General features: G+C 38.4%; 2 protein-coding genes and 1 pseudogene across 2 annotated transcripts; 2 read left to right on the forward strand and 1 right to left on the reverse strand.

The window, feature by feature from the left end:
• Window positions 1–1343: 1343 nt before the first annotated feature.
• Window positions 1344–2297, forward strand: LOC132221039 (olfactory receptor 4F3/4F16/4F29-like). The gene has a single exon (XM_059674997.1). It carries the CDS (start codon window positions 1344–1346, stop codon window positions 2295–2297), a length of 954 nt encoding a protein of 317 aa, XP_059530980.1.
• A 9303-nt stretch (window positions 2298–11600) lies between these two features.
• On the reverse strand, window positions 11601–13176 carry LOC132226795 (endonuclease 8-like 2; annotated as a pseudogene).
• Window positions 13177–23566: 10390 nt separating this feature from the next.
• On the forward strand, window positions 23567–24505 carry LOC132221124 (olfactory receptor 4F6-like). Its single transcript, XM_059675106.1, has one exon. The coding sequence runs from the start codon at window positions 23567–23569 to the stop codon at window positions 24503–24505; it is 939 nt and encodes a 312-aa protein (XP_059531089.1).
• The last annotated feature ends 2763 nt before the right edge of the window (window positions 24506–27268 follow it).

Here is a 27268-nt window from a genome sequence, read left to right on the forward strand (position 1 = left end):
AATCATAGTATAAATCTTGGTTTTCTGAATCCAAAGTCCATATTCTTTTCACTATGCTATGTTGCTTCTCCAAATAAAAATAAAATTACAAAATAATATGACAAGTCCTTCCATAGAGCTTTGAACAAAATGCTTTTCACTACACCATGATGCCCTTCATAGTTTTAAGCTTGTCAGATCATGTGGTAAGTACTCTAGGGCAGTGCTTCTCAAACTATCTTTGGTGAAAAATTAGTTTTTGTCCCCAATCCGTCATGGGTTGATACTTTAGTAAATATAAAATCATACACTTGAATTTTGTTCTGATGTAAAATTGTCCTAATATGATGCAAACTGGTAACAGACAATTCATGGACTTGTACCTCTGTGTGGACCACTTTTTTATTGCTTCAGTGAATCCAAATATGAATAAGTCACAATCTCCACCCTCAAGAAGCTTACAGTGTGGTTGGGGAGTTAGAATTGTACTTAATTTACTAAAATACAGGAGATAGTAAAATAAATGCTGGTAATATAACACAATACCTCACAGATAGGATTAAAATTTAATGAACCTTGATGATAAATATGTCCCAGAGGTAAGGAGTCAGGAGAAAGGATCTGTTTGCCAGAATAAGGCTGGTGGTCTTAGAAATGGATGAAATAGTTGAAAAGTGGTAAAGAGTTTTGTGTGACTGAAGCCACAATATATTAGTCTTGAACCAAAAATCAAAAGGATTTGGGGTTGAATTCATTCCTATTATCCATGTTGATCAATCTTGTTTCTCATGAAGAACGTCATAGTATCTACCCTGGGAGGAAGCAGAGGGGTATTAAATGCAGAGAAAACCTGGTGGTTATACTAGTAATAATAAATAGTAATAACAATTAGTAATAATAATGCAAGACATCATAGGTGTGGTAAACAATTAAGTAATGTTTAAGATGAATATGTTCTCAGGGGTGGAGACTGGGGAGGAAAAGAAGGGTCTGTCAGATAAAGGTTTATAGGCTTGGAAGGGATTGCAATAGTAACTAGTTATGTGACTGGGGCCAGATATTAGTTTTGAAGCAAAAAATAAAAATATTTGCGATTGAATTCCTGTTATTAATGTTGACCATCTCATGTTATGACTAATATTATGGCACCAATACTGGGAAGAAACAGAGGGTATTAAATACAGAAACAACATTGTAGTAGAGAACAACTCCACATGAAAGCCACCAATTTCTCTGTGGTCACATTTTAGAGGCCCTGGGCATATTCGGTCAGTTTTAATGCTAGTGTAGATAAAGGCTTTCATAACTTTGATCTCCCCCCTAATTTATTACATAATTATTATAATTTACATTTTCAGGTAGCAATGCCGACAGAGCCAACAGATGGAGCGAATCACTCTGCAGTGTCAGAGTTTGTGTTCCTGGGACTCACGGATTCCTGGGAGATCCAACTTTTCCTCTTTGTGCTCGCCTTCACATTTTATGTGGCAAGCATCATGGGAAACACCCTCATTATGCTCACTGTGATTCATGACCCTCACTTACACTCCCCCATGTACTTTCTGTTGGCCAACCTCTCCTTCATTGACCTGGGAGTTTCTTCCGTCACTTCTCCCAAGATGATTTATGATCTTTTCAGAAAGCGTAAAGTCATTTCCTTTAGTGGCTGCGTCACTCAAATCTTCTTCATCCATGTCATTGGTGGTGTGGAGATGGTGCTGCTCATAGCCATGGCCTTTGACAGATACGTTGCCATATGTAAACCTCTCCACTACCTAACCATCATGAGCCCAAGAATGTGCATTTTCTTTTTAATGGCTGCTTGGATGACTGGCCTTATCCACTCCATGGTTCAATTGGCATTTGTGGTAAAATTACCCTTCTGTGGTCCTAATGTTCTGGATAGCTTTTACTGTGACCTTCCTCGGTTCATCAAACTTGCCTGCACCGACACCTACCAACTAGAGATCATGGTCAGAGCTAACAGTGGATTCATCTCTGTTGGCTCCTTCTCCATGCTGATCATTTCCTATATCATCATCATTTTCACTGTTAAGAAACACTCTTCAGCTGGTTCATCCAAGGCTCTGTCCACACTGTCAGCTCACATCACAGTGGTAGTCCTGTTCTTTGGTCCTTTGATATTTTTCTATATGTGGCCATCTCCCTCCACACATCTGGATAAGTTTTTGGCCATCTTTGATGCAGTTCTCACTCCTTTCCTGAATCCTATCATTTACACATTCAGGAATCAAGAAATGAAAGTAGCAATGGGGAGAGTATGCAGACAGCTGGTGAATTACAGGAAGATCTCTTAAGCTATGCCTGTATTCTGAAGAGCCCTCATTGATTGTTGATATTTATTATTGATGGTCAAACTCAGAGAGAAGATCTTGTTTGTTCTTCTTTAATTTTATTATATACACCGATATAGAATCTATTTTGTTTCTCACTCAGAAGGGAGGGACATTCATTTTTGAAAGGGGAGAGTTACATAAAGTATTTGTAAACCAACAATTTTAATAATCTTGACTCCAAATTTCTAACGAATAATGTTTATATGAAATATTTTTTGGAAACACACAAAAGGGCATACTCCTTTAAGGTCTTCAGAACATAGAGAAATGTATTCCAATCCATCTTAATCCAGTATGACTTCATTTTAAATTGATTACATTTGCATATACTGTAAGACTATATTTCCAAGTATGGTCACGTTCATAGGTATTGGGGATAAGGATTTTAACATATTTATTTGGTGGACACATATCAACCTATAACAGTAGTGTAGAGAAAAAGATGGTTGTAGCATAGCTACCTATTGACCAGAGTGCAAATATATTTAATTGCCTAGGAACTTTAGCTCTTTCATAGGCAATTAACTATAATTTTAAAATAATGGAGAATATAGTAAGCATAAGACACAACAAATAATTTTGGTAAACTAAAGAATCTCTGCTAACTTGGAAGATTACACAGAAAATAAAGAATAGCATTTACTACCTAAGATTACACCAAGATAAATTTGTCATGTCATTATAACAGAGATAAAACCCAGTTTCAGTCTTTCTTCAATATATTGTTTTGTGGTAAAGCATTTCTGAGTTTTTAAAAAGAAACACATCAAAGCCGAGCTTTGCAAATATCGCCAAAATATTAACATATATCATTATTTCTTTTCAGATACTAAGGCAAACAGAATTTACTTCCTGAACCTTCTATAGCTTTCTATCTTCATTGGGTTTTGTTTTTTACTATCCTCTTTCAGGTGTTGGAATAACCAGACATTTTATGTTAAGATGAAGCTATCCTTTTCCTCTTGATAAACAAAATCATATCTTATTACTTTCCATAGTCAACCTTAATTTTTGGTTATAATTACTTCTAGAACAGTCTCAATGATCCACTTTATGACTTTAACTAAAGTAACTAACTTTTATTTCACAGACAGTATTCTGATAGTAGTTAAGTAGTAAAAATGGATTTTAATTAGGAACTATTGTAACAGGAGAAAAGAGACCTTAGTATAGAACTGGCTCAATTCCCAATACAATTAGAGCAGTGGGAATTTATACCCAAAGAGCAGATTGAAAGGGTGTGTTGGTGGATGGGAAATTACTAAGAGGAGACATTAAGCATAGGGAAAACACTTGTTAAATTGACATGATTCTTGCTGAGGCAGGCCAAGAGATCAGATATCAAGGGTAGGGGTTTAGAAATTTTATTTGATATTAAAAGAGAGGTTTTTCTCTAAACTGATTTAGTAATATTCTTGCTAAAAGTGAGCTATCCAGTCCAGCAAGTATGAGCCCCAGGTTGAGGCCTAGTGGACAAGAGGGCTCAGAGGAACCTGACTAAAGTTTGGTCAACCTAAAGGTGAATAATTGAGAATTGTCTGTCATAATGATTTCAGTAGACTAACAAAGTTCAGGAACACTCAGAAATATAACCCCATACTGCCACCAACATCCTATTTATGCATTCTTAAAGGCAGTAAACATTATGCTTAAAGTAGCAAAAAGGAACACTTTACTAACATGAGCCAATGATATAGACATTCTATAAGGGTATAAGTAAAGACACACACACACACACACACACACACACACATACATCATGACCAATGTTTTCATACTCTATCTTATTTAAAAACTAGAGGCGCGATGCATGAAATTTGTGTAAGAGTAGGCCTTTCCTCCCCCAGCTGCCGTCACCGGCTTCCCTCAGGCACCTGGGGCCTGGGCTTCCCTTGCAGCCTCGGCTTCGTCTGGATGGTCATTGGGAAGGACATCTGGTCTAACTAGCATATTGTACTTTTATTATTATAGATTATCCAACAAACTTCCACAAAGTACTTTATTAACACTAAACCCAAATCTTAAAATAGCTAAGGATCTTAGAAGTTATATTTCAGTGGACTCACTATAAAACTGTCAGAATTATAATTACAGTTGATTGAGCACATAATTTTACATATTTTTGGTAATTTTAAATGCTTGCTTTATATGACATTCTGATAAGATCAGGGAGAAGATCTATGGCTATTTTATTAAAAATGTTACCAAACCATTCAGTTGTCCAAAAATTAATTTTGATTATTTGAATTCTCATATAAAAATGCTAAGCCATAATTTATATGAGAATTTTTTATCTGAAAAAGATGGCATATATAAAACAGTGGTAATTCAGTTTCCTTTATGTTTTGGAAATTTGGGGAATATTAGATTCAAGTCATTACTTACTAATCTCCATAAAGCAATGCTAACAGAACTCCTTTAAGAGGTTCTATATTTAATTTATTAATACGTATTTGAATTAGGAAAATATTTCACACTCATACACATAAATACTAGGGTTAGTTATAGAACTTCAGCTACAGATCAAGACTCAGATTTACAAAATTTAAAAAGTATAGATAGATACACAAAATCTCACACTGGATCTCTATTTCCAATGGAAACAAGACAGATTGAAAAATAGAAACAGACAAAAAGACTGAAAAAACCCCGCAAAAGCCAACTAACAAACCAAAATGTCTATAATCTGTCATCTGATAGAGAATAGGTCCCACCACAGAGAGATTAACAATGATTAGATCACAAAACAAAATGCACAATCTCAGTTGTGACTAATGAGGAATAACCTAGACCTGTGCAAACCAGGATTGGAAACAAAGTTGGCCAAGAAAAGAAACAAACACATAAAACAGAATACCAACCAAGCAGAAAAACAAAATGTAGATCAGGGTGTCAATGAAGGTAAAGTCTTAGTGATGTTTCAGTATGGGAACCAAGAAGAGTCATGCTTGGCTTTAAACATCCATGAGTTGCATTCCTTGGGAAATAGTTTACTACTGGCTCTAGAAAGCGAGTCTACTTGGGTATCTTGGTGGGACCTTCAGAGTAGTCAAAGTGTAATTTTTAAAAATTAAAAACAAGGCTAAAATAAAATGATCATGTGTCACTTATTTGACTCATGAATGAGGGAACCAACAAGGTGGATCCAATCAAGTTTTGATGGAATCAGTTTTTAAGACGCACTGGATGCCCCTGTAAGTGTCTCTCAAGACCTCTTGATTTTATCAATTCCATAATCCTGACTTGTGCCAGTGTTTTATAAATGGGCTGAGGCACAGTAACCACTTCAGATCTTATAAGAGACAAATGAGAGGGAAAAAATAGATTACCTTTTGTTTATAAAAATGCTTTACACAATTGTAAATTAGATTTTCTGTATTCATTCCATTTATTATTTAATTTTTTAATGTACAGTTTGATGAATTTTAAAAAAATTCTTTATTGTTGAAAGTATTACATATGTCCCCTTTTACCCCCAATGTCATCTCCCAGGCTGCCCCCACCATCCAGCCCTGGCCTTCACCCCTCCTCCATTGTCTGTGTCAATTGGTTATGCTTATATGCATAAAAGTTCTTTCGTTGATATCTTAACAACTCCCCCCTACGCTAAGCTCCCCCTCCCCTGCCTTCCTCTGAGGTTAGACAATTTGTTCAATGATTTTGTGTCTGTGGACCTATTTTTATTCATCAGTTAATGTTGTTCATTATATTCCACAAATCAGTGAGATCATGTGATACTTATCTTTATCTGACTGGCTTATTTCACTTAGCATAATGCTCTCTAGTTCTATCCATGCTGTTGCAAATGGTAAGAGTTCTTTCTTTTTTACAGCAGCATAGTATTCCATTGTGTAGATGTACCACTATTTTTTAATCCACTCATCTGCTGATGGGCACTTAGGCTATTTTCAAATCTTAGCTCTTATAAATTGCACTGCTATGAATATAGGGGTGCATATGTTCTTTCTAATTTTGGGGGGATATATACCTAAAAGTGGGATCACTGGATCAATTGGGAGTTCGATTTTCAGTTTTTTGAGGAAACTCCATACTGTCTTCCATAGTGGCTGCACTAGTCTGCATTCCCACCAGCAGTGCACGAGTGTTCCTTTTTCTCCACATCCTCTCCAGCACTTGTCGTTTGTTGATTTGTTGATGATAGCCAGTCTGACAGGTGTGAGATGGTACCTCATTGTTGTTTTGATTTGCATCTCTCGGATGATTAGTGACTTTGAGCATGTTTTCATATATCCCTTGGCTTTCTGAATGTCCTCTTTTGAAAGGTGTCTATTTAGGTCCTTTGCCCATTTTTTGATTGGATTGTTTATCTTCCTTTTGTTAAGTTGTATGAGTTCCCTATAAATTTTGGAGATTAGGCCCTTATCAGATATGACATTGGCAAATATGTTTTCCCACAAAGTGGGTTTTCTCGTTGTTTTGTTGATGGTTTCTTTTGCTGTGCAGAAGCTTTTTATTTTGATGTAGTCCCATTTGTTCATTTTTTCTTTAGTTTCAAGTGCCCTAGGAGCTGTATCAGTGAAGAAATTGCTTCGGCATATGTCTGAGATTTTGTTGCCTTTGGATTCTTCTAGAATTTTTATGGTTTCCCGTCGTACATTTAAGTCCTTTATCCATTTTGAGTTTATTTTTGTATATGGTGTAAGTTGGTGGTCTAGTTTCATTTTCCTGCATGTATCTGTCCAATTTTACATTTCCCCTAAGAACAGGAACAAGACAGGGATGCCCACTCTCACCACCCCTGTTCAACATAGGACTGGAAGTGTTAGCCATTGCAATTAGGCAAGAAGAAGAAATAAAAGGCATCCAAACTGGAAAAGAGGAAGTAAAACTGTCCTTATTTGCAGATGACATGATATTATACATACAAAACCCTAGAGACTCCATCAAAAAGCTACTAGACTTAATACATGAATTTGGCAATGTAGCAGGATACAAAATTAACCCCAAGAAATCTGAGGCATTTCTATACACCGATAGTGAACTTTCAGAAAGAGAGATTATAAAAACAATCCCATTTACCATCACACCAAAAAAATTAAGCTACCTAGGAATAAACTTAACTAAAGAGGTAAAAGACCTCTACTCAGAAAACTACAGGACATTGAAAAAAGATATAGAGGAAGACATAAACAGATGGAAGAACATACCGTGTTCATGGATTGGTAGAATCAACATCATTAAAATGTCCATACTACCCAAAGCAATCTATAAATTCAACACACTTCTCATTAAAATACCAATGGCATACTTCACAGATCTAGAATGAACTCTCCAAAAATTCATCTAGAATAAAAAAAGACCACGCATAGCTGCAGCAATCCTGAGAAAGAACAAAGTAGGTGGGAATCTCAATACCAGATATCAAGCTGTGTTACAAAGCCACTGTTCTCAAAACTGCCTGGTACTGGCACAAGAATAGGCATATAGATCAATGGAATAGAATAGAGACCCCAGAAATCGGCCCGAACCAATATGCTCAATTAATATTTGACAAAGGAGGCAAGAACATATAATGGAGCCAAGATAGTTTCTTCAATAAATGGTGTTGGGAAAATTGGACAGATATTTACCACACTTTTTAAATAATTAATTTATTTTTTGTACCACAGCTTTTAAAATCTACCCATCTGTTGATGGGCACTTGAGTTACTTTCATATCATGGCTATTTAAAATAATGCTGCAATGAACATAGGGGTGCATATATTCTTTTGAATTAGCGTTTTGGGTTTCTTTGGATAAATCCCCAGAGGTGGAATTACTGGGTCATAAGACAGATCCATTTTTACTTTTTCGAGGAAACTCCATACTATTTTTCATAGTGGCTACACCAGTCTGCATTCCCACCAACTGTGTATGAATGTTCGTTTCTCCACATCCTCGCTAACACTTGTCATTTGTGGATGATAGCCATTTTAACAGGAATGAGGTGATATCTCATTGTGGTTTTAATTTGCATTTCTCTGGCAATTACTAATATTGAGCATCTTTTTATATGTTTATTGATTGGCATTCTGTATGTCCTCTTTGGTGAAATATCTTTTCAGTTCATCTGCCCATTTTTATATTTATTTATTTACTAGAGGCCAGGTGCACAAAAATTTGTGCACTTGGGGGGGGAGGCAGGGGGGTTCCCTCAGCCTGGCCTGCACCCTCTCGCAGTCTGGGACCCCTTGGGTGATGACCACCTGCTGGCTTAGGCCCGCCCCAGGGGGATTGAGCTTAAGCTGGCAGTCAGACATCCCTCTGGCAACCCAGGAGCTATTGGGGGATGTCCACTTGCCAGCGGGGAGCAGGCCTAAGCTGCAGTTGGACATCCTTAATGCTGCTGAGGAGGCAGGAGAGGCTCCCACCACCACCGCTGTACTGGCAGCTGTCAGCCTGGCTTGTGGCCGAGCAGAGCTCCTCCCAAGTGGGAGTGCACTGACCACCAGGGGGCAGCTCCTGCATTAAGCGTCTGCCCCTGGTGGTCAGTGTGTGTCATAGTGACCAGTCATTCCCAGTCGTTCTGCTGTTAAGGTCAATTTGCATATTACCCTTTTACTATATAGGATTTATTTATTTATTTATTTATTTATTTATTTATTTATTTATTTATTTATTTATTTTTTATTTATATTATTGTTTAAAGTATTACAAATAATAGTACATATGTCTCCTTTTCCCCCCATTGGCCTACCATTGCCCCCCCCCCACACACATGTCCTCACCGCCCTAGTATCTGTGTTCATTGGAAATGCTCATATGCATGCATACAAGACCTTTGGCTGATCACCCCACACCCCAACCTTCCCCTACCTTCCTGCTGTAGTTTGACAGTCTGTTCAATGCTTCTTTGCCTCTGTATCTATTTTTGTTCATCAATTTATGATGTTCATTATATTCCACTCACAAATGAGTGAGATCATGTGATATTTATCTTTCTCTGACTAGGTTATTTCACTTAGCATAATGCTCTCCAGTCCATCCAGGCTGTTTTTTTTGTTTTGTTTTTTGTTTTATTTTTGTTTTTTTACAGCAGCATAGTATTCCATTGTGTAGATGTACCACAGTTTTCTAATCCACTCATCTGCTGAAGGGCACTTACGCTGTTTCCAAATTTTATCTATTGTAAATTGTGCTGCTTTGAGCATACAGGTGCTTAAATCCTTTCTGATTGGTGTTTCTGATTTCTTGGGATATATTCCTAGAAGTGTTATTACTGAGTCAAATGGAAGTTCCATTTTTAATTTTTTGAGGAAATGCTATATTGTTTTCCACAGTGGATGCACCAGTCTGCATTCTCACCAGCAGTGCAAGAGGGTTCCTTTTTCTCCTCATCCTCTCCAGCACTTGTCTTTTGTTGATTTTTTTTTTTAATTTTAGTAAATCTTTATTGTTCAGATTATTACATTTGTTCTTCTTTCCCCCCCCCCATAGCTCCCCTCCACCCATTCCCACCCCACCCTCTCCCCTTACCTCCCCACTGTCCTCATCCCTAGGTGCACAATTTTTGTCCAGTCTCTTACCGCATCTCCCACACCCCTTTCCCCACCAAGAATAGTGAGTCCATTCCCTTTCTATGTCCCCGATTCTATGATAATCACCAGTTCATTCTGTACATCAGATTATTTATTCACTTGATTCTTAGATTCACTTGTTGATAGATGCATATTTGTTGTTCATAATTAGTATCTTTACCTTTTTCTTCTTCTTCCTCTTCTTAAAGGATACCTTTCAGCATTTCATATAATACTGGTTTGGTGGTGATGAACTCCTTTAGCTTTTCCTTACCTGTGAAGCTCTTTATCTGACCTTCAATTCTGAATGATAGCTTTGCTGGATAAAGTTGTAGGTTCTTGGCATTCATCACTTTGAATATTTCTTGCCACTCCCTTCTGGCCTGCAAAGTTTCTGTTGAGAAATCAGCTGACAGTCGTATGGGTATTCCCTTGTAGGTAACTGAGTTTCTTTCTCTTGCTGCTTTTAAGATTCTCTCTTTGTCTTTTGCTCTTGGCATTTTAATTATGATGTGTCTTGGTGTGGTCCTCTTTGGATTCCTTTTGTTTGGGGTTCTCCGTGCTTCCTGGACTTGTAAGTCTATTTCTTTCACCAGGTAGGGGAAGTTTTCTGTCATTATTTCTTCAAATAGGTTTTCAATATCTTGCTCTCTCTCATCTTCTGGCACCCCTATAATTCTGATGTTGGTACGCTTGAAGCTGTCCCAGAGGCTCCTTACACTATCTTTGTATTTTTGGATTCTTTTATCATTTTGCTTTTCTGGTTGGGTGTTTTGCTTCTTCGCATTTCAAATTTTTGCCTTGATTCTTGTGCTCCTCTGGTCTGCTGTTGGGAGTCTGTATAATATTCGTTATTTCAGTCCGTGCATGCTTAATTTCTAGTTGGTTCTTTATCACAACATCGAGGGTCTCATTGGATTTCTTGAGGATCTCAATAACTTTATCGGCAGCTTCTAGACAGTTCTTGAGAGACCTTAAAAGTGTGGTTCTGAACTCAATATCCTCCATTGACAGTTTTGTCCTGTTTCTTTGTCTCCGCCTTCCAGCTGTTGCTAACACCTTTATGCTGTGTCTCCACAACCTTTGATTCCTGCTGGTTTCACATAGCAATGGTCACAAATATATCACCTTAGGAGGAAAAAAATTGGTCTGTTCTAAAGCTCACAGGGTACACCAGAAAGGTATCCAGCTCCTGGGTCACCCCCACCCCTTCTCCTGGTATCTCCATTCCATGAGAAAGGACCCAGGCAAGAGGCTGAAACTGAGCATGAACCTTGTGCTACTCCATCCTCATCCTTGGATCTCTCCAGGGGATGAAGAAAGACAATTCCATGTTCCTGATTCTCAAATGGAGGGCTTTAAAACTAACCAATGTTTCAAAACCAAAAACAAACCAAACAGCCATGTTGGGGCACAGCTATTTTCACAGACTTATATTTTCATTACCCTACTGTTGTTCTGGGAGGCTTTTCTCTTAATGTCAACATAACTTTTATTATCTTTCACAATGGCAGAATTAGATAGGAAGAATTAACCAACACTTGAAAAAAATAATCTAACCCTGTGAAAACTCTGCTTTAGACGTAACTTCAGTGAGATGAATATCAACAGGACCGATATCCTCCTGACCCAACCTCTCCTCTAATTCCTGCCTCTAGTCAAATCCTTGCCCACATCTCATTTCTCTATGCTCAGGCATCATGGCCCCTGAAGGGCAAGGTTTTGTGAAGAAGGGGCCCGAGTGTCTTAGGAAAGCTGGACTTGCTCTGGCTCATTGGGTGGCAGCCTATGCTGGCACTGTGGGCACCACCAGGTGAGCCCCTGGAAGCCACCTGGAGGGCCAAAGGCCTCCTTCCTGACCTGATGCCCAGCAGGGCACTGCTCTTTCTGGTAGATCTGTGTGTGATTCTGTCTTCCCTGGAGCTTACCCTGAAGCCAGCCTGTACTGAATTCCACCAAGTGATCCACAAGGATCTCAAGTTGCTGAGGTCCGAGGAGTCAACTGAGAGAAAGGGGATGGATCCCAGCTCTGTACAAGGCTTCATTCTTAATGATGTTCCCTAAGCCTGAGAAGTATCTTTGGTCCAACAGTGTATATCAGACAGGTTGCTCCTGGCCCAGAGTTTCCAAGGCTTGTCCTTGATGGGACTTTTCAGACAAGATGTCAGAGGTGAGTTGGAGCACTGGGCTGCAAGACATCTGAAAATTATAAAATGCCGGGAAGCCGCCACTGCCAAAGTGCAGGACCAACCTACAGCCACTTCTCAGCACCTCTTGCAGAGCTGTCTCCCCCCAAACACTCTGAACCATTAACTCCACTGTGGGAATGGGAGGACTGGTCTGAGATTTCCTTGCTGGCAAGGCCCAAGGTCTGCTTTTGGTCCCCAACCTCTTCCTTCCTCTCTCCTTTTCATAGAGGTTCTGGCAGTGGGTTGTTGCCAGACCTGGTTTCTTCATTTGGATCAAATCTAAGGAATAATTTCTTTCCATGGACCTGTGTGTCCTGGATCCACAGGGACTGGAAGCTGGCAGGGTTTAGCTTCTTACTGCTGTCCCCTGTATTGACCACCTGCTACCCCGCAAAGAGGGAGACCAAATGGTGAAACTTCCTCACAGATGGCCCTTCTGGTATCCTGGCTCCGGGTCGCAGCCCCAGGAGAGGCCTGCAAGCAGCTTCCCGCTCATAGTGAGGCGAATAGCATAAGTTCTTAATAAAATTAGATATTAGCTCCTTATCAGGTATATAATTGGTGAATATCTTCTCCCATTCAGTGGATTGTCTTTTAATTTTGTTGATGGCTTTCTTTGCAAAAACTTTTTAGTTTGATGTAGTCCCATTTATTTATTTTTTCTTTTGTTTCCCTTGCTTGAGAAGATGTGCCAGAAAAAAATGTTGCTACAAGAAATGTCTGAGATTTTATTGCCTATGTTTTCTTCTAGAATTTTTATGGTTTTGAGTCTTATATTTAAGTCTTTCATCATTTTGAGTTTATTTTTGTAAATGGTATAAGAAGGTGGCCTAGTTTCATTTTTTTGTAAGCATCTATTCAATGTAAAGGTATCATTTAAAAAATAAAGTAATATTTCATTGGTTTTATTTTTATGCACATTTTATTGCTGGGTTTTCTTGGATGGGGGTCCTGAAAATGCCAAAAAGATATGGAAGAATCGATATGCACTGGGGTCAATACTAGGAGGTTTCTGGAAAAGGAGAGCTTTGAGCAGGTTTTGAAGGTAAAAAATGCACAACTCCTACCTGCCTCCAGGCCTGATCTGCTGTTCCTTTTCCTAGAAGCATTCTCAATGCCTCTTTATCTTCCATGCTGGCTCCTCCTCACCCCTGAGATCTCAATTACCTTGACACCCAACATGAATAACAATTCACCCTGTTATTTTCACCCATGCCATTGTTTATAAATGTGAAAGATGCTTAAGCAATTTCTCCTGCATCTTCAGCTTATGTGTGCTTAACCTTATTGAAATTTATATTAAAATCCACATGACTTTGTTTAAATGTCTTCACACTCCCCAGGTATTCTGCCTCATTTTAAACCACCAGTAAGTGAATCTAGAATTGAAAGGTAAAATTGTCAAAGGAGATGCTCTTAAAACATCCAGTCTCCGTTTTGTTTCATCTCCAGTGACTCATTACAAGATTTTCCTTTCAGTGGTTCTTACCAAACTGACTGGGTTCCAGGGACAATTCCCTTGACCACCTGAGCTAAGTTAGCAAATCCAGTCTGTGCAGCAGGACTGGATTACTATTCTCCAGTGCTGTCAATTAATTGCCTTTTAAAAAATTTTCAACTTTTTATATAATAGTATTGGTATAAGCAGAAGCTCAGTTATCAATGTATTCTACTTCTCTGAAGATGCTGTGGTTTAAGAACAGGTAGGTGGAAAGATGAAAAGTCAAGATAACAACAGGAAAAAATTTTGAATTGTTATATTCAGTTCAGTTTCAGAAAAATATTGTTAATGATAGAAACTTCATTTGCAGATATCAATTAAATTTTGGTGTGGTTAGGTAGATTATAATGTAGGGAAAAGGAACAGATCACATTAGGGAGCATATAAGGAGCTATACAGATTGTTGAGAAAAGCAAATAACTGACTTTTACTTTTACTTGGTGCTAGAAGTGTGGCTCAGGTTTCCAGGGTAAAACTAAAGCTACGGAGGAGAGTCAGGATCAGCACAGTGCAATGCCTTTAGCATAGGCAAGGGATTTGGCGTTTCAAATGATGACTTAGAAAAAGAGTTACTTACTTTTTATCTCATTAACTTTTTTTTTATTGGACTGAAGGGAAATTAATAATTCACAGAAGTTAGAAATTAAGACCACTTACTCTATTTTATTTCTGTATTTACAGAGAAGCTAAAAAAGGAAGAAATTCACTTCAGGTATTTCTTGAGACCAGAACCAAATGATGCACACAGAGTTTGGAGAAGGATTGACTGGTAAAGTGTCTTCCTGAGAATGTACTTGACCCCACCTGCATGTCTATTGACATATCTACCGTCATTTTTGACTGTTATATAGAAAAAAACACTTTATTTGTTGGGAATTTAGTTGTTTTTTCCTTCATATCTACTTTTGGCCACCACAATGTCAAATTAAGTTAGAAGAAAATAACAAATTTAGGAATCTAGGAATATGGAAATTGATCATAAGAAGAAAGGGACAAATGTGGTTACTTAATTCAATCAAGTACTGTAAGGATTTATTTAAAAGAGTTCTTAATAATATCTTTGTTTTACTTTCACAGAGCAACAGACAAGTGGATATAGACTTAAAATAAAGAACTAAAGAGTTCAGTTGGAAGCAGGAGAAACGTTTTGGACTCTAGAGTGATAAAGCATAAGAATGGCTAAACAGAGGTACTGAATTCTCAAATAGTATATTTTATTCATGATTTAGATATGCCAGCTGATGTATTATATATGCCAGGCCAGAAATTCGTTTACATACTTACTGGTTTATTTCTGTAGGTTTATTAGTAGCACACTAATTCTCTCTACTTTCTTCAACTATAAAATTGAAAATAAATGAGAATCTCTCCTGGGGGACTGACCAAATCCATGTAAGTCTGAAAAAGAAATGACAATGTTTAGAGTGAATGTTAGAATCATTATAACTTTCATGGCCTTTAATTAAGAAAAGTTTGGTGGTAAATAAAAGTCCTGGAGAACAAAAGATTCAATGTTCTTGTAGAACATACTCAATCTACTTGGAGCAAAAATTGGCTCATATCACTCTTTCAGGGGGCTGGTAGATGCCTTCATCTAGTTTTGTGTATTCAACCAGGAGTCACTTTTGTTTTTGGAACCCTGAAAATGCAAACCATATACATGTTAATGTGTTTTGGTATTCAGGTCTTTGCTTTGTTTTCTTTCCCTTTTTTAGATTATCGGACCCATTTTTAGACTCCATATTTTTCTTGTTTCTTTATCCAAAACTTTGATGCATCTCCTTTAGGCTTATTATACTGTTCCAAATTTATTTGGCTTTTTATACTATCTAAAATCCCAGTGGCTTAAATACCTATATTTGTGTTAGCCACTACTCTCAAAAAGTGATAAGAAAAAGTAATTTACATAAGGATGTGAAAGAGTTGTAATTTTTACTGCTTAAGATTGGGTACATTAGTATATTGCTTCCAAGATGTATCACGTGGGTGCCTAGAGAAAGTCTAATTCTAACTACCAAATTAGGGAGTACATTAGGTATATGGTGTGTGTGTGTGTGTGTGTGTGTGTGTGTGTGTGTGTGTGTGTAGAGATAATGAATTCTTCCATAAAGTTTACAATTTTATGAAGTGTGGTCATTATTAGCTCATAATGCTTATAAAAATGACTTGTTAGCAATTGTTTAGAAATATTTCTTCCTTTGTTTTATTCTTACCTATCTTTTGTCTGTCCATTTATTCATCATTCTTCCATCTCTTAACCCAGTCATCCATCCATCCATCCATCCATCCATCCATCCATCCATCCACTTACTCATTCACCCCTCCAACAAGCACTAATTAGAGGCACACTGTATGATGGGAATGGTGCTGGGGAACCTGGAGGAATAGAATAATATGAAAGACTTTGACTTTTCCCTGGAGAAACATATAGTTTAATGCAGGGCTTCTCAGCCTTGGCACTATTGACATCTGGGGTTAGATACTTCTTTGTTGTTGGGGGCTATACTTTTATCCTGGGCAATGTAGAATGTTTAGTAGCATCCTTGACCTCTACACATTAGATTCCAGTAACAATCCTGATCCTCCCAGTGTGATAACCAAAAATGTTTCTAGACATTGCCAAATGTCCCCAGACATGCCACAAGCATCCTTAATAAGAACACTGGCTTACTGAGAGAGATTGAGAAGGTCCTATTTCCATGCATTTTGATAAGTCTTATAAGAAAGGTGCACATACTGGGGATATATTTTGGATATATTCTGTCTTTGCTCCTACCTCTGGTCATTGCTAATATATTTCTGGAAAGCAGTTCTTGGTTCAATCCCAAAAGGACATAACACATATCAGAAAACTATTCATCACAATTCATGATTGATTTGTTTTGGTATTTCATGTGACAGATTCTCATCCAGGTAAATTATCCAGCCAAAATAGTTAATTAGACTTTATTGTTGCTTTTTCTACCATGTAGTTTCTGTTGAAATGACTTGTAGAGATATTTAATATAAATTCTTTTAAAGAAAGTAGTTATTAAATATAAAATATTAAAAATGAGCTGTTATGCAGATCAGGATGCAAAGAACTGGAATATGCAATCACCTCAACAAAAAAATTTTTTGGGGGGGCCTATGTATGCCTTTTTAATAAAAATTTTTGATTACTTTTAAATGAGGTTATTATTACTCATATATTAGTAGTTTATGCCATAAACAAAGGTTGGCAACAGTTAAACAATGTTCCATTAAATCTTACTGGATGTGAGACATTTGTACTGCTTTGCTCATACAGCAGATAATATAGGTCCCTTACCATTACATTTCCTTTGCTTACATCATTTCACTTATTGACCCTCCAATGCTGTTTTCTCTTAAATTCTAGATTGAAGCATATCTTGCTTCAGGTTTTGGAGAGTGTTGATGGAATGCCATGGTTCTGTATGTTCTAGTATTCAAGGAATCATCTGACTATTGCTTCAAATGCTTTCCTGCTCCTCACTTGGTCCTATAAAACTTTGATTATAAGAAATCTTTATCTATTGGCCATGAGTAGGAGTGGGAGGAATTTGAAATTGTCTTTTTGCTGAAGTTTTGATAATTAGTAGGTGTCAATGACAGCAGAGTTTTACTATAGTATTGAAAATTCTTAGCTCTTTCAGAGATAAATATTTCTCACTTTTAATTTACCCTGGTTATAAACCTATAAAGAGAGGCTAAGGAGGATTCAATTTTTCTCTGCCTAACATTTTAGATATGCAGAAGAAACTTCTTAAATAGTGGTACATCTGACATTTGCCTGCAATATTGCAGTGTTCATCTTTGTGGGTGTTCAGTAGATTACACATAGTTTTCTATCACAGTTCTAGATGTCTTGGCAGAATGAATGCATATGACACAGAAGGAGAACGTTTTCCTTGTAGCATCCGCCATTCACTGTAGAAGTGGCTGAAGTATGCTTTAGGAGCTATATCTGCATCTTTGCCCAAGTGCAATCTGGCCTGCCATTGGTAAGTTGGCCAGGGTAGCCAACCATAACAGAGAGACAGTTTGTCTTTTGGTACATGCAGGTCTGACAGTACTGAGTTGGTATTTTTTTCTGGCTAAATATAGAAACTAATATATGCTTAGCTCTAGTATTTTGCTCTTTATTTGCAATTTTGGATGTGTTTTGGTGAGGTTGTATTGAGAGGTCAATGACTTAGCTTCAAAAAAATTAAATAGAGAATATTTTGTTATCTTCACATAATAATTCCTACTGGGTTATAACAACATTTTAGCTGGTACTACTATTTGCACTATTGAGTCCTGTAGCTTTCTACTTTCTGTGTTAGAGATGATTTCTTTTTATTTCCCACAGACTCCCATCTTAAAGCTTAAAATGCCTCCTTATTCTAGAGTTCTTACTGAATTTGGTGACCAAATGTACATTTACTGTATTAGTACCTTTCATAATTCTTTTATTTTCCTATTAAAGCTCTGCATGATGTGCACTATTTTACAATCTCTAAATGTGAGGGTTATTTATAGCCCTGAAAATGTCACCATGCATCATCTCAATCCATCCAGAGTATAACATCCCATTACCTCTACCTTTATCACCCTCCTCTAAGTCACCATCATTTCTTGCTTGGATTATTGCAAAAATAATTCTGGTTATATCCTTGAGAGTTTTAAGTGTATTAACAATAAAGCAGCCAGAGTGATCTCTTAACAGTGTAAGACAGATTTTGTTGTTCTCCTGTTCAAACTCCAATTGCTTATCTCATTCAGAATAATAACCAGAGTCCTATGGCTCATAAGGCCCTACTACACATAGCACTCCCTTTGCTCCATCCCCCAAAAACTCTGGTTAAAGATCAAGTGAATGCACACCTCAGAGCTTTTGTCTTGCTGTTATCTCTACCTGAATATCCTCACCCCCAAACCTTCATGGTTTGCTCATTCACCTTCTTTAGCGTTCTGATCAATCTACCAGCAAAAATTTCTCATCAATTCTATTATAAAAGCACTCCCCATACTGCCCTATTCCCCTCCTTTGCCTATTTTTATCCATAGTGAAATCATCAACTGACATCTATATATCTATGTATTTAATTTTTAATTATCTTTTTTTTCCTGCCAAAATGTAAATCCAAGAGGATAGGTACTTCTGTTCTTGGCTCTATCGGTAGTGCTTAGACTATTTCCTAGCACATAGTAGGTGTTTGATAAATGTTTATTTAAGGAAATGAGTTAATAGGACCTGACAGTAATTGAGTTGAATCAGTACAATTATTATTTATTTATTTACTTATTTATTATTAAATTTATTGTGGTGACATTGTTAATAGGATCAAATAGGTTTCAGGTGTAAATTTCTATGTTACAAGATCTATATATTGCCCATCATCCAAGTCAACTCATTTTTAGTCACCATATATGCCAGGGTTCTTGTCCCAGCACCAAGAAGCGTTCAGGAATCTGGAAAGGGCTGTGCATAGATGTCATAGGAATCCAGAGACTAGTAAAGAGTCCGGAGACGAGATATAATTTTGAAAGGCATTTGGGGGTCAGAGGAGCTTAGCTAAAGGAGCTAAGATCTAAGGTCTTAAGTCTAAGGCCTTAGGTTCTCCTCCTCCCCAGGACCCCATGCTTTTTATTAACACAACTTGTCCTGAGGCTGCGAGGCAGAGATAAACACTTCAAAGGGTATAGAGAAACATTGTCAGAATGGGGGAATTAGCCTAAGGCTGTTCAGGTGTTTGGCCAGTAGGAGGCAATAACATGTAGATGAAGATGCCTTTTAGCTGTCTGGCAGCCAAGTATCAATTTAATGTACCCTATTCAGGTTTGGGGAAATGCCTTCAGCCATTCCCAGATGCAGCTCTGTTGTCATGCTGGAATTGGTCTCTGGCACATATATTAGGCCCCCTTTACCCCAACTCCTTACCCTCTGGGCAACCGCAACACTGCTGTTTGTGTCCATGAGTTTCAGTTTTATATCCCACATATGAGTGAAACTGCATGGTTCTTAGTTTTTTCTGCCTGACTTATTTCATTTACATAATATTCTCAAGGTCTGTCCATGTTGTTGTAAATGGCAATATTTCATCCTTTCTTATAGCTGAGTAGTATTCTTTATCTAATCATCTATAAAAGGACACTTCAGTTGTCTCCATGTCTTGGCCACTGTGAATAATGCTGCAGTGAACATAGGGGTGCATATATCTTTGAGATTACATATTTATAAGTGTTTTTGGGTATATATGCAGGAGAGGGATTGCTAGGTCACATGGTAGCTCTATTCTTAATTTTTGGAGGAATTGCCAGACTGTTTCCCATAGTGGCGATACCAGTCTACATTTCCACCAGCAGTGAATGAGGGTTCCCTTTTCTCCACAACCACTCTAGCACTTGTTATTACTTGCCTTGTTGATAATAGCCACTCTAACAGGCTTGAGGTGGTATCTCATTGCAGTTTTGATATGCATTTCTCTAATTGCTAGTGAGTTTGAACATCTTCTCATATATCTGTTGGATATTTGTGGGTATTTGTATGTCTTCTTCGGAGAGGTGTCTATTCAGGTCCTCTGTCAAATTTTTTTTTTATTGTCTAAAGTTTTACATATGTCTTCTTTACCCCACTTGACCTCCCCCCCTCCCAGCCATTCCCACCCTGGGCAAGCATCCACTGCCTCAGGGTCTGTGTCCATTGGTTATGCTAATATGCATGCATACAAGTCCTTCGGTTGCTCTCTAACCTTCCCTCCCCTACCATTTGTCTCTGGATCTATTCTTGTTCATCAAATTCTGTTGATCATTATATCCCACATATGAGTGAGATCATCTGATATTTATCTTTCTCCAGCTGGCTTATTTTGCTTCGCATAATGCTCTCCAGTTCCATCCATGCTGCTGAAAATGGTAAAAGTTCCTTCTTTTTTATAGCACCTCTGCCCATTTTTTAATTGAGTTGTTTGTTTTGTGTTGAGTTTTATGAGTTCTTTATGTATTTTGGATAGTAAACCTTTGTCAGAGCTATTGTTCACAAATATCTCATTCAATCCTGCCTCTTTGTTTAGTTGTCAGTTTCTTTTGCAGTGCAGAAGCTTTTTAGTTTGATATAGTCCCATTCATTTATTTTTGCCTTTACTTCCTTGCCTTTGGAGTCAACTTCATAAAATGTTCTCTATGACCAAGGTCCATAAGTTTAGTACCTATGCTGTATTCTATGTAATTTATTGTTTCTGATCTTATATTTAGGTCTTTGATCTATTTTGAGTTAATTTCTGTACAAGGGGACAAGCTATAATCCAATTTCATTTGTTTTTATGTCTTTCCAATTTTACCAACACCATTTATTAAAGAGGCTTTCTTTTTTTTTTTTTAAACATGCTTTTATTGATTTCAGAGAGAGGCAGGGAGAGGGAAAGATAGAAACATCAATGATAAAAGATAAACATCAATCAGCTGTCTCCTACATGCCCCCTACTGGCAATCATGTGCCTGACCGGGAATCCAACTGTGACCTCCTGGTTCATAGGTCAACACTCAACCACTGAGTCACACCAGCCAGGCTGAAGACAGTCTCTTCACTACATGGTGTGTTTCTTGGCTCCTTTGTTAAAAATTATCAGCGCATATATGTGTGGTTTTTTATCTGGACTCTCAATTATGTTTCATAGATATGTGTGTCTTTTTGCCATTACCTTGCTGTTTTGATTATCATAGCTCTGTAATAGAATTTGAAGTGTGATACCCCCAGCTATGCTTTTTCCCCCGTCAGGATTGTTATGGTTATTAGGGATCTTTTGTGGTTCCATACAAATCTTATTTTTTTTGTTCTATTTCTTTAAAGAATGACATTAGGATTTTAATGGGAATTGCATTGTCTGTATATTACTTTGGGTAATATGGTCATTTTAACTATGTTGATTCTTCCAATCCATGAATACAAGATATTTTCCCATTTTATTATTTATATTTTCAATCTCTTTTAATAATGCTTTGTAGTTTTCAGTATATAGGTCAGTAGTTCATTGCTAATGTCCTTAATTGCATGTTTCATTTCCAGGATTTGATTTGTTCTTTTTTAAAACTTCAATCTCTTTGGTAAAATATTCATTTTGTTCATTAATTTGTTTTCTGCGTGCCTTGAATTGCCTATCTGTTTTCTCACATCTCATTGAGTATTTTCAGAACTGCAATCTTGAATTCTCAGTCATTTACATACATATTTCCATGTGTTCCAACTAGCTTTCTGGAGAGTTTTCATTTTCTTTCTGAGTTTCTGAGTTTCCTCATTACCATGGCTATTCGTGGTATTTGCTGGTCTCCTCTGTTTAGGCATCTATTGCATTGCTGACCTTTCTCAACCAGTTTTCTCTGAAGAGGTCATTCTACTATTTTCCAGTAGGTGGCACAGAATCACAAGATTTTTACCTTTGTGACCTCCCAGAGCTGGCCTCGTTGATTCAGAAAGTACAGTTGTGCTGCTTGGGGGGTGTGGGGGGTGTGGGGTTTGCTTTGTCCCCACTATAATGATGACCCTGGGCCTCCATGGGGTCCTCCCAGTGTGCCCCACCTGGAATCAATCATAGAGGGAAACCACAATTCTATTGCAATAGCTTTTGGTTTGCAGATAATGTGCTCCTAGACCTAATACCAAGGGCAACTGGACATGAGTTTTGGGAGTTCAAAGTGTGGCAGAGCTCCGTGGCTCCATTTCTTTGTCTGAAACATCATTGCCCAACAGCAGACAGTTGTGGCACCGTCCCTCTGCTGTGTCCTTGCCCTCTCTACTGACTCAGCCACTATTTGCACTGCTTGCCTGCTGGAGAGCCCAGCTTGACTCTCTGTTCCTCCAGACCAGTGGACGGCAAACTCATTAGTCAACAGAGACAAATATCAACAGTACAACAATTGAAATTTCTTTTGAGAGTCAAATTTTTTAAACTTAAACTATATAGGTAGGTACATTGTTATTAACTTAATTAGGGTACTCGTAAGGCTTAGGAGGAGCCACACTCAAGGGGCCAAAGAGCCGCATGTGGCTCGCGAGCCGCAGTTTGCCAACCACTGCTCCAGACCCACGGAAGAGCCTGCTACCACCAGCTTCCTCCCCTCTCTGGGCCAAGCTGCTGGGCTGCATCTGTGGTTGTTTGGGCTCTTCTCCCTTGTTGCCTCCTCATTTATTCGCAGTTGCTCACCATTAAGTGCTTCAATGCACGGGTCTGTCAGGTGTGCTTCTATCTTGAGCAGGGAATTTTTTGTTGATATTTTTTGAGTTATAGTTGATAAACTTGTTGAAGTTTCTAGGCAACAGGCCAAGGGGATCTCTCACACTGCCATTCCTCTGATGTAACTCATCATTTATTTAAAAGATTTCTTTCACTACCTAATATTTGCAAGATACTGTATGGGATTAAAAATTTAAAGGCACAATGATTTATAACCTTGAGTAGTTTATAATCATTTGAGGAAATAGACATGTGGCCAACTCTAAATACAGTAAATAAATGTAGATGTATAGGTGGGTCATGGATTAACTTAGACATAAGGTACCATTTGATTTGGATATTAATGAATTAATTATATTTTTGGAAATAAAAATAGGATAATTTCTTGCTTGAGGAGCAAAATCAGACTCACAGGATCTTACAAGTCTCTTTGTCAGGGAATAGTCCTCTTTTGCCTATCCAATATGTGAGGGAGAGGATAGTTAACAGTGACCAAACTGATAAAGCAATTTAATATTGAATGCCCTTTGTTTATGGTTTCATCAGGTGCATCCGTGGGTACCAGTCCACCAGATCGCTCACCATTCCTTGTGCTAGCAAGACCACCTGACAACTCAGTTACTGTCATATGTAATGACAGCAACAGTGGCCAACAGAATGTTATTAGATTTTTGTGAAATGCTCAGGTAATATTTGATTTCCAAAACTTATACACTTTCCCACAGGGTATTAATATAATTGTATTAATTTGAGTTGTGTCATTTTCTTCCTTTAGGTAACAGGAGAGTGCACCTACCAAATGAGTCAATGTATAGAGCCAATCATTCTGTGGTGTCTGAGTTTGTGTTCCTGGGACTCTCCAACTCCTGGGAGATCCAGCTTCTTCTTTTTTGCTTTTCTTGTCTTTTCTACGTGTCCAGTATGATGGGAAACCTCCTCATAGTGGTCACTGTGACGTTCGACCCTTACTTACACGCCCCCATGTATTTTCTATTAGCCAACCTCTCCATAATTGACATGATATTTTGTTCCATTGCAGCTCCCAAGATGATTTGTGATCTTTTCAGGAAGCAGAAAGTCATCTCCTTTGGGGGTTGTTTAGCTCAGATTTTCTTTAGCCATGCTGTCGGAGGTACTGAGATGGTGCTGCTCATCTCCATGGCCTTTGACAGATATGTGGCCATCTGTAGGCCTCTCCACTACCTGACCATCATGAGCCCACGACTGTGCATTTTGATTTTAGTGGTTTCCTGGACTATTGGTCTCATTCACTCTTCGGCCCAGTTGGCGTTTGTGGTAAACTTGCCCTTCTGTGGGCCTAATGTAGTAGACAGCTTTTACTGTGACATACCCCGGCTCATCAAACTTGCCTGCACAGACACCTATAAGTTGGAGTTCATGGTCACTGCTAATAGTGGGTTCATTTCCTTGGGTGCTTTCTTCTTGCTCATTCTCTCTTACGTCTTCCTCCTGGTCACGCTTCAGAAACACTCCTCAGGTTGCTCATCCAAGGCCCTTTGTACACTGTCAGCTCATGTTATTGTGGTGGTTTTATTCTTTGGTCCATTGATTTTTTTCTATGTGTGGCCCTTGCCTTCAACACATCTGGATAAATTTCTAGCCATATTTGATGCAGTTTTAACTCCATTTCTAAACCCAGTCATTTACACATTCAGGAACAGAGAGCTGATGATGGCAATAAGGAGAGTGTTCAGTCAGGTTGTGGGTTTTAGAAAAAATCACTAAGTGGCTTTATTGAAACACAAAATTTCCAAGTGACTCTTCATAAATTTTATGTCCCTAATAGCCAACCTTCATAGAGAATGAACCATCTTTCTTAGGTCTTGTTCTTTTGTTTGAAACATATTCCTTTGAGCCTTCATTTTGCTGACTGCCTGTGGTGGTTTCCATGCATTAGATAAAGCAGCCATTGCTCTCAGTCTTGAAAAAGTGGCTTCATATAGGAGATAAACCTTATTGTTCAACCCTGCCTTAACTCTTGGTTATCTCTCACACTTTCTAATTTCATTTCATTTATTTATTTTGTTAACCCCTACGGAGCATATTTTTAAAATTGATTTTCAAAGAGAGTGGAAGGGAAGGGAGAAGGGAGGGGTAAAGAGAGAAAGGGAGAAAGAAAGAGAGAAATATTGATGTGAGAGAGCCACATCAATTGATTGCCTCCCACACACCCCAACTGGAGCTGGGGAATAAACTCACAACTGAGGTACATGCACTTGACTGGGAATTGAACCCATGACCCTTCAGTGTGTGGGCCAACACTCTAACTGGCCAGGGTCAGCCCATTTTATTTTTAATGGCTCCCAGAATTTGAGGGTGTGCCAAGACCTGTCAGTGTCTCAAGGAGAGGATCTTGGTCAGCAGCAAGATTCAGGATGATTGAAAGCCTGATCTTCAGGTAGCAATTTTTAAAGTTTGTAAATATATATAGTCTATGGGACTATATATATTTACAAACATAAGCCCGCTAACCACCAGTGCCAGGAAATCCCCTGGATAGCAGTTACAAAAATTGGGGTTTCAAATGAATATATAAGCTCCTATTTGGGAGATAATGATGAGTTCTGTGAAGCAGAGGGAGAATACAAAGATGGTGGGCACTTGCCTCTATTCTCTGAGAGCAGGTCTGTCCCTAGGCCCCTGTATGGGGGCCAACCTAAAGCTTTCCCCTCAGGCCAAAGCTCCAGTACAAATAGGCCTCTTTCACAGAAAGACGGGGCTGTGTTTCAGTCTGCTGTCTGTGCTGTGCACTGGGGGTGGTAGTCCTGCCAAGAAGTGTCTCTCCAATTTTTATAGTCTTTTGGGACCCAGGAACCCCGGCCTCCCTGGCCACCAGGGCCAGGTGTTCAAGAGACACTCTCTGGATGGCAGCCATGAAGACCAGGGCACCAGACACCTATGTAAAAGCTCCCCTTGGGGAGATACTAACGCTCTAGAGCAGTGATTTTTAACCTTTTTCATCTCGTGGCACATAAACTACTAAAATGCTGCAGCACTCCAAAATACATTTTATATTTTAGGCAGAACTGATAAAAAAAAAATAGGTAAATTTTGATTCATTCACACCAGACAGCTATTGTGTTGGCTGTTGTCATTTCTTTAATTTGACAATCTAAGGGAAAAGAGGTCAGTGCCCCTGACTAAATAGTTAGGTATTGGATGTTTTAAACATTCTTGGGGCATATGGGTTGAAAAGCATTGCTTTCGAGCTCTGCATAGGGAGAGTGAGAAGATGGCGCTGGCCAGTCTCTTTCTGGAGAGCGCTGCAGCAGGTCCTCAAATGTGTGTCAAGTCACATGCCTGACCCTCAGGCTCATGCTCCAAGGCAGGCAAAAAACAAAGGAGCTTCTCCCACACCAGGTCCAGGTAGCCCTTGACCACCATTTTCACACTGTGCCCTGGGGCAAGTGAGTTCTGCACCTGAAAAGCAGTTTCTCAGATTATTATAGCCTTGATGGTCTTGTGGATGACAGCCCTGTTAGTTTTCAAGCTAGATGTCTTAAGGGATTGTCACTGGTGAAGATCTTAAAAGTTGGGGTGCCTGTTGTAGGGTTCAAACCCTTTGCTCCTCAGGGAGCAGCTCCAGGTTTTGGGTTCTTCCCAACTATGGGTCACTGGGCCTGGTGTGGGGTTTATGATGAGATTGTGTTCCAGCCTCTCCTACCTGCTCTCCTTGGCTCGATGTGTAGGAGTCACTTAGCCAGTTTTTTCCCCCAGAGAAATTTGATCCAAATGTAACTGTAGATTTGGTTATGTTTGAGGGAGAAGGTGAGTTTAGGGCCCTCTTAGGTGCCATCTTGAACTGGAACCAGGACCATTTTCTGCGATACATCACTGAGGGTATATAGCCCTTCAGCACCATATTCTCCTGTATTTTGTTTTTAACTGAAGAATGGGTGACATTCTTTCCTGACAAGACAGAGAGACTTTTATATGGTAGGTACAGAGATCAAAGGTCATATTAACCCTTCTGTTTCAGTTCCAAAATTACTGTGCCAATAATACCTTTCACATATGTTAAATTATGATGTAAATAAGTATTTTTTTTAGAAGAACCATACTATTGTTTTCAAGCTGCTCTGCCCTAGTTTTGGTACATTTGTTAAAACCATGTTTCATTATCTGTTTGTATTCCATATCTCCCTTTTCACTTGTTCTGCTTTGTTATTTTAGCCTTTTGGTTATGCGCAAAGAGTAGCAATCATCTTTAGATCTGTGGTTACTTATACATTCTAATTCACAAATCTTGCTTTCATACTTTTTTCTATATGTTGAAGAATGTTCTTGACTATTTTTAGTCAAATAAATCAGGTGTTAGCAAACTTTTTCTGTAAATGGCCAGATTGTTTTGATTTTGTAGGTTGTATGATCTCCTTTGCAACCACTCAATTCCACTGTTGTAGTATAGAAATAGCCATAGACAACACATAGGTGAATAGACAATGCTGAGTTCCAATAAAACTTTATTTACAAAAACAGGAAGCATGC

This window comes from Myotis daubentonii, chromosome 1, assembly GCF_963259705.1.
Source record: "Myotis daubentonii chromosome 1, mMyoDau2.1, whole genome shotgun sequence".
Taxonomy (NCBI): domain Eukaryota; kingdom Metazoa; phylum Chordata; class Mammalia; order Chiroptera; family Vespertilionidae; genus Myotis; species Myotis daubentonii.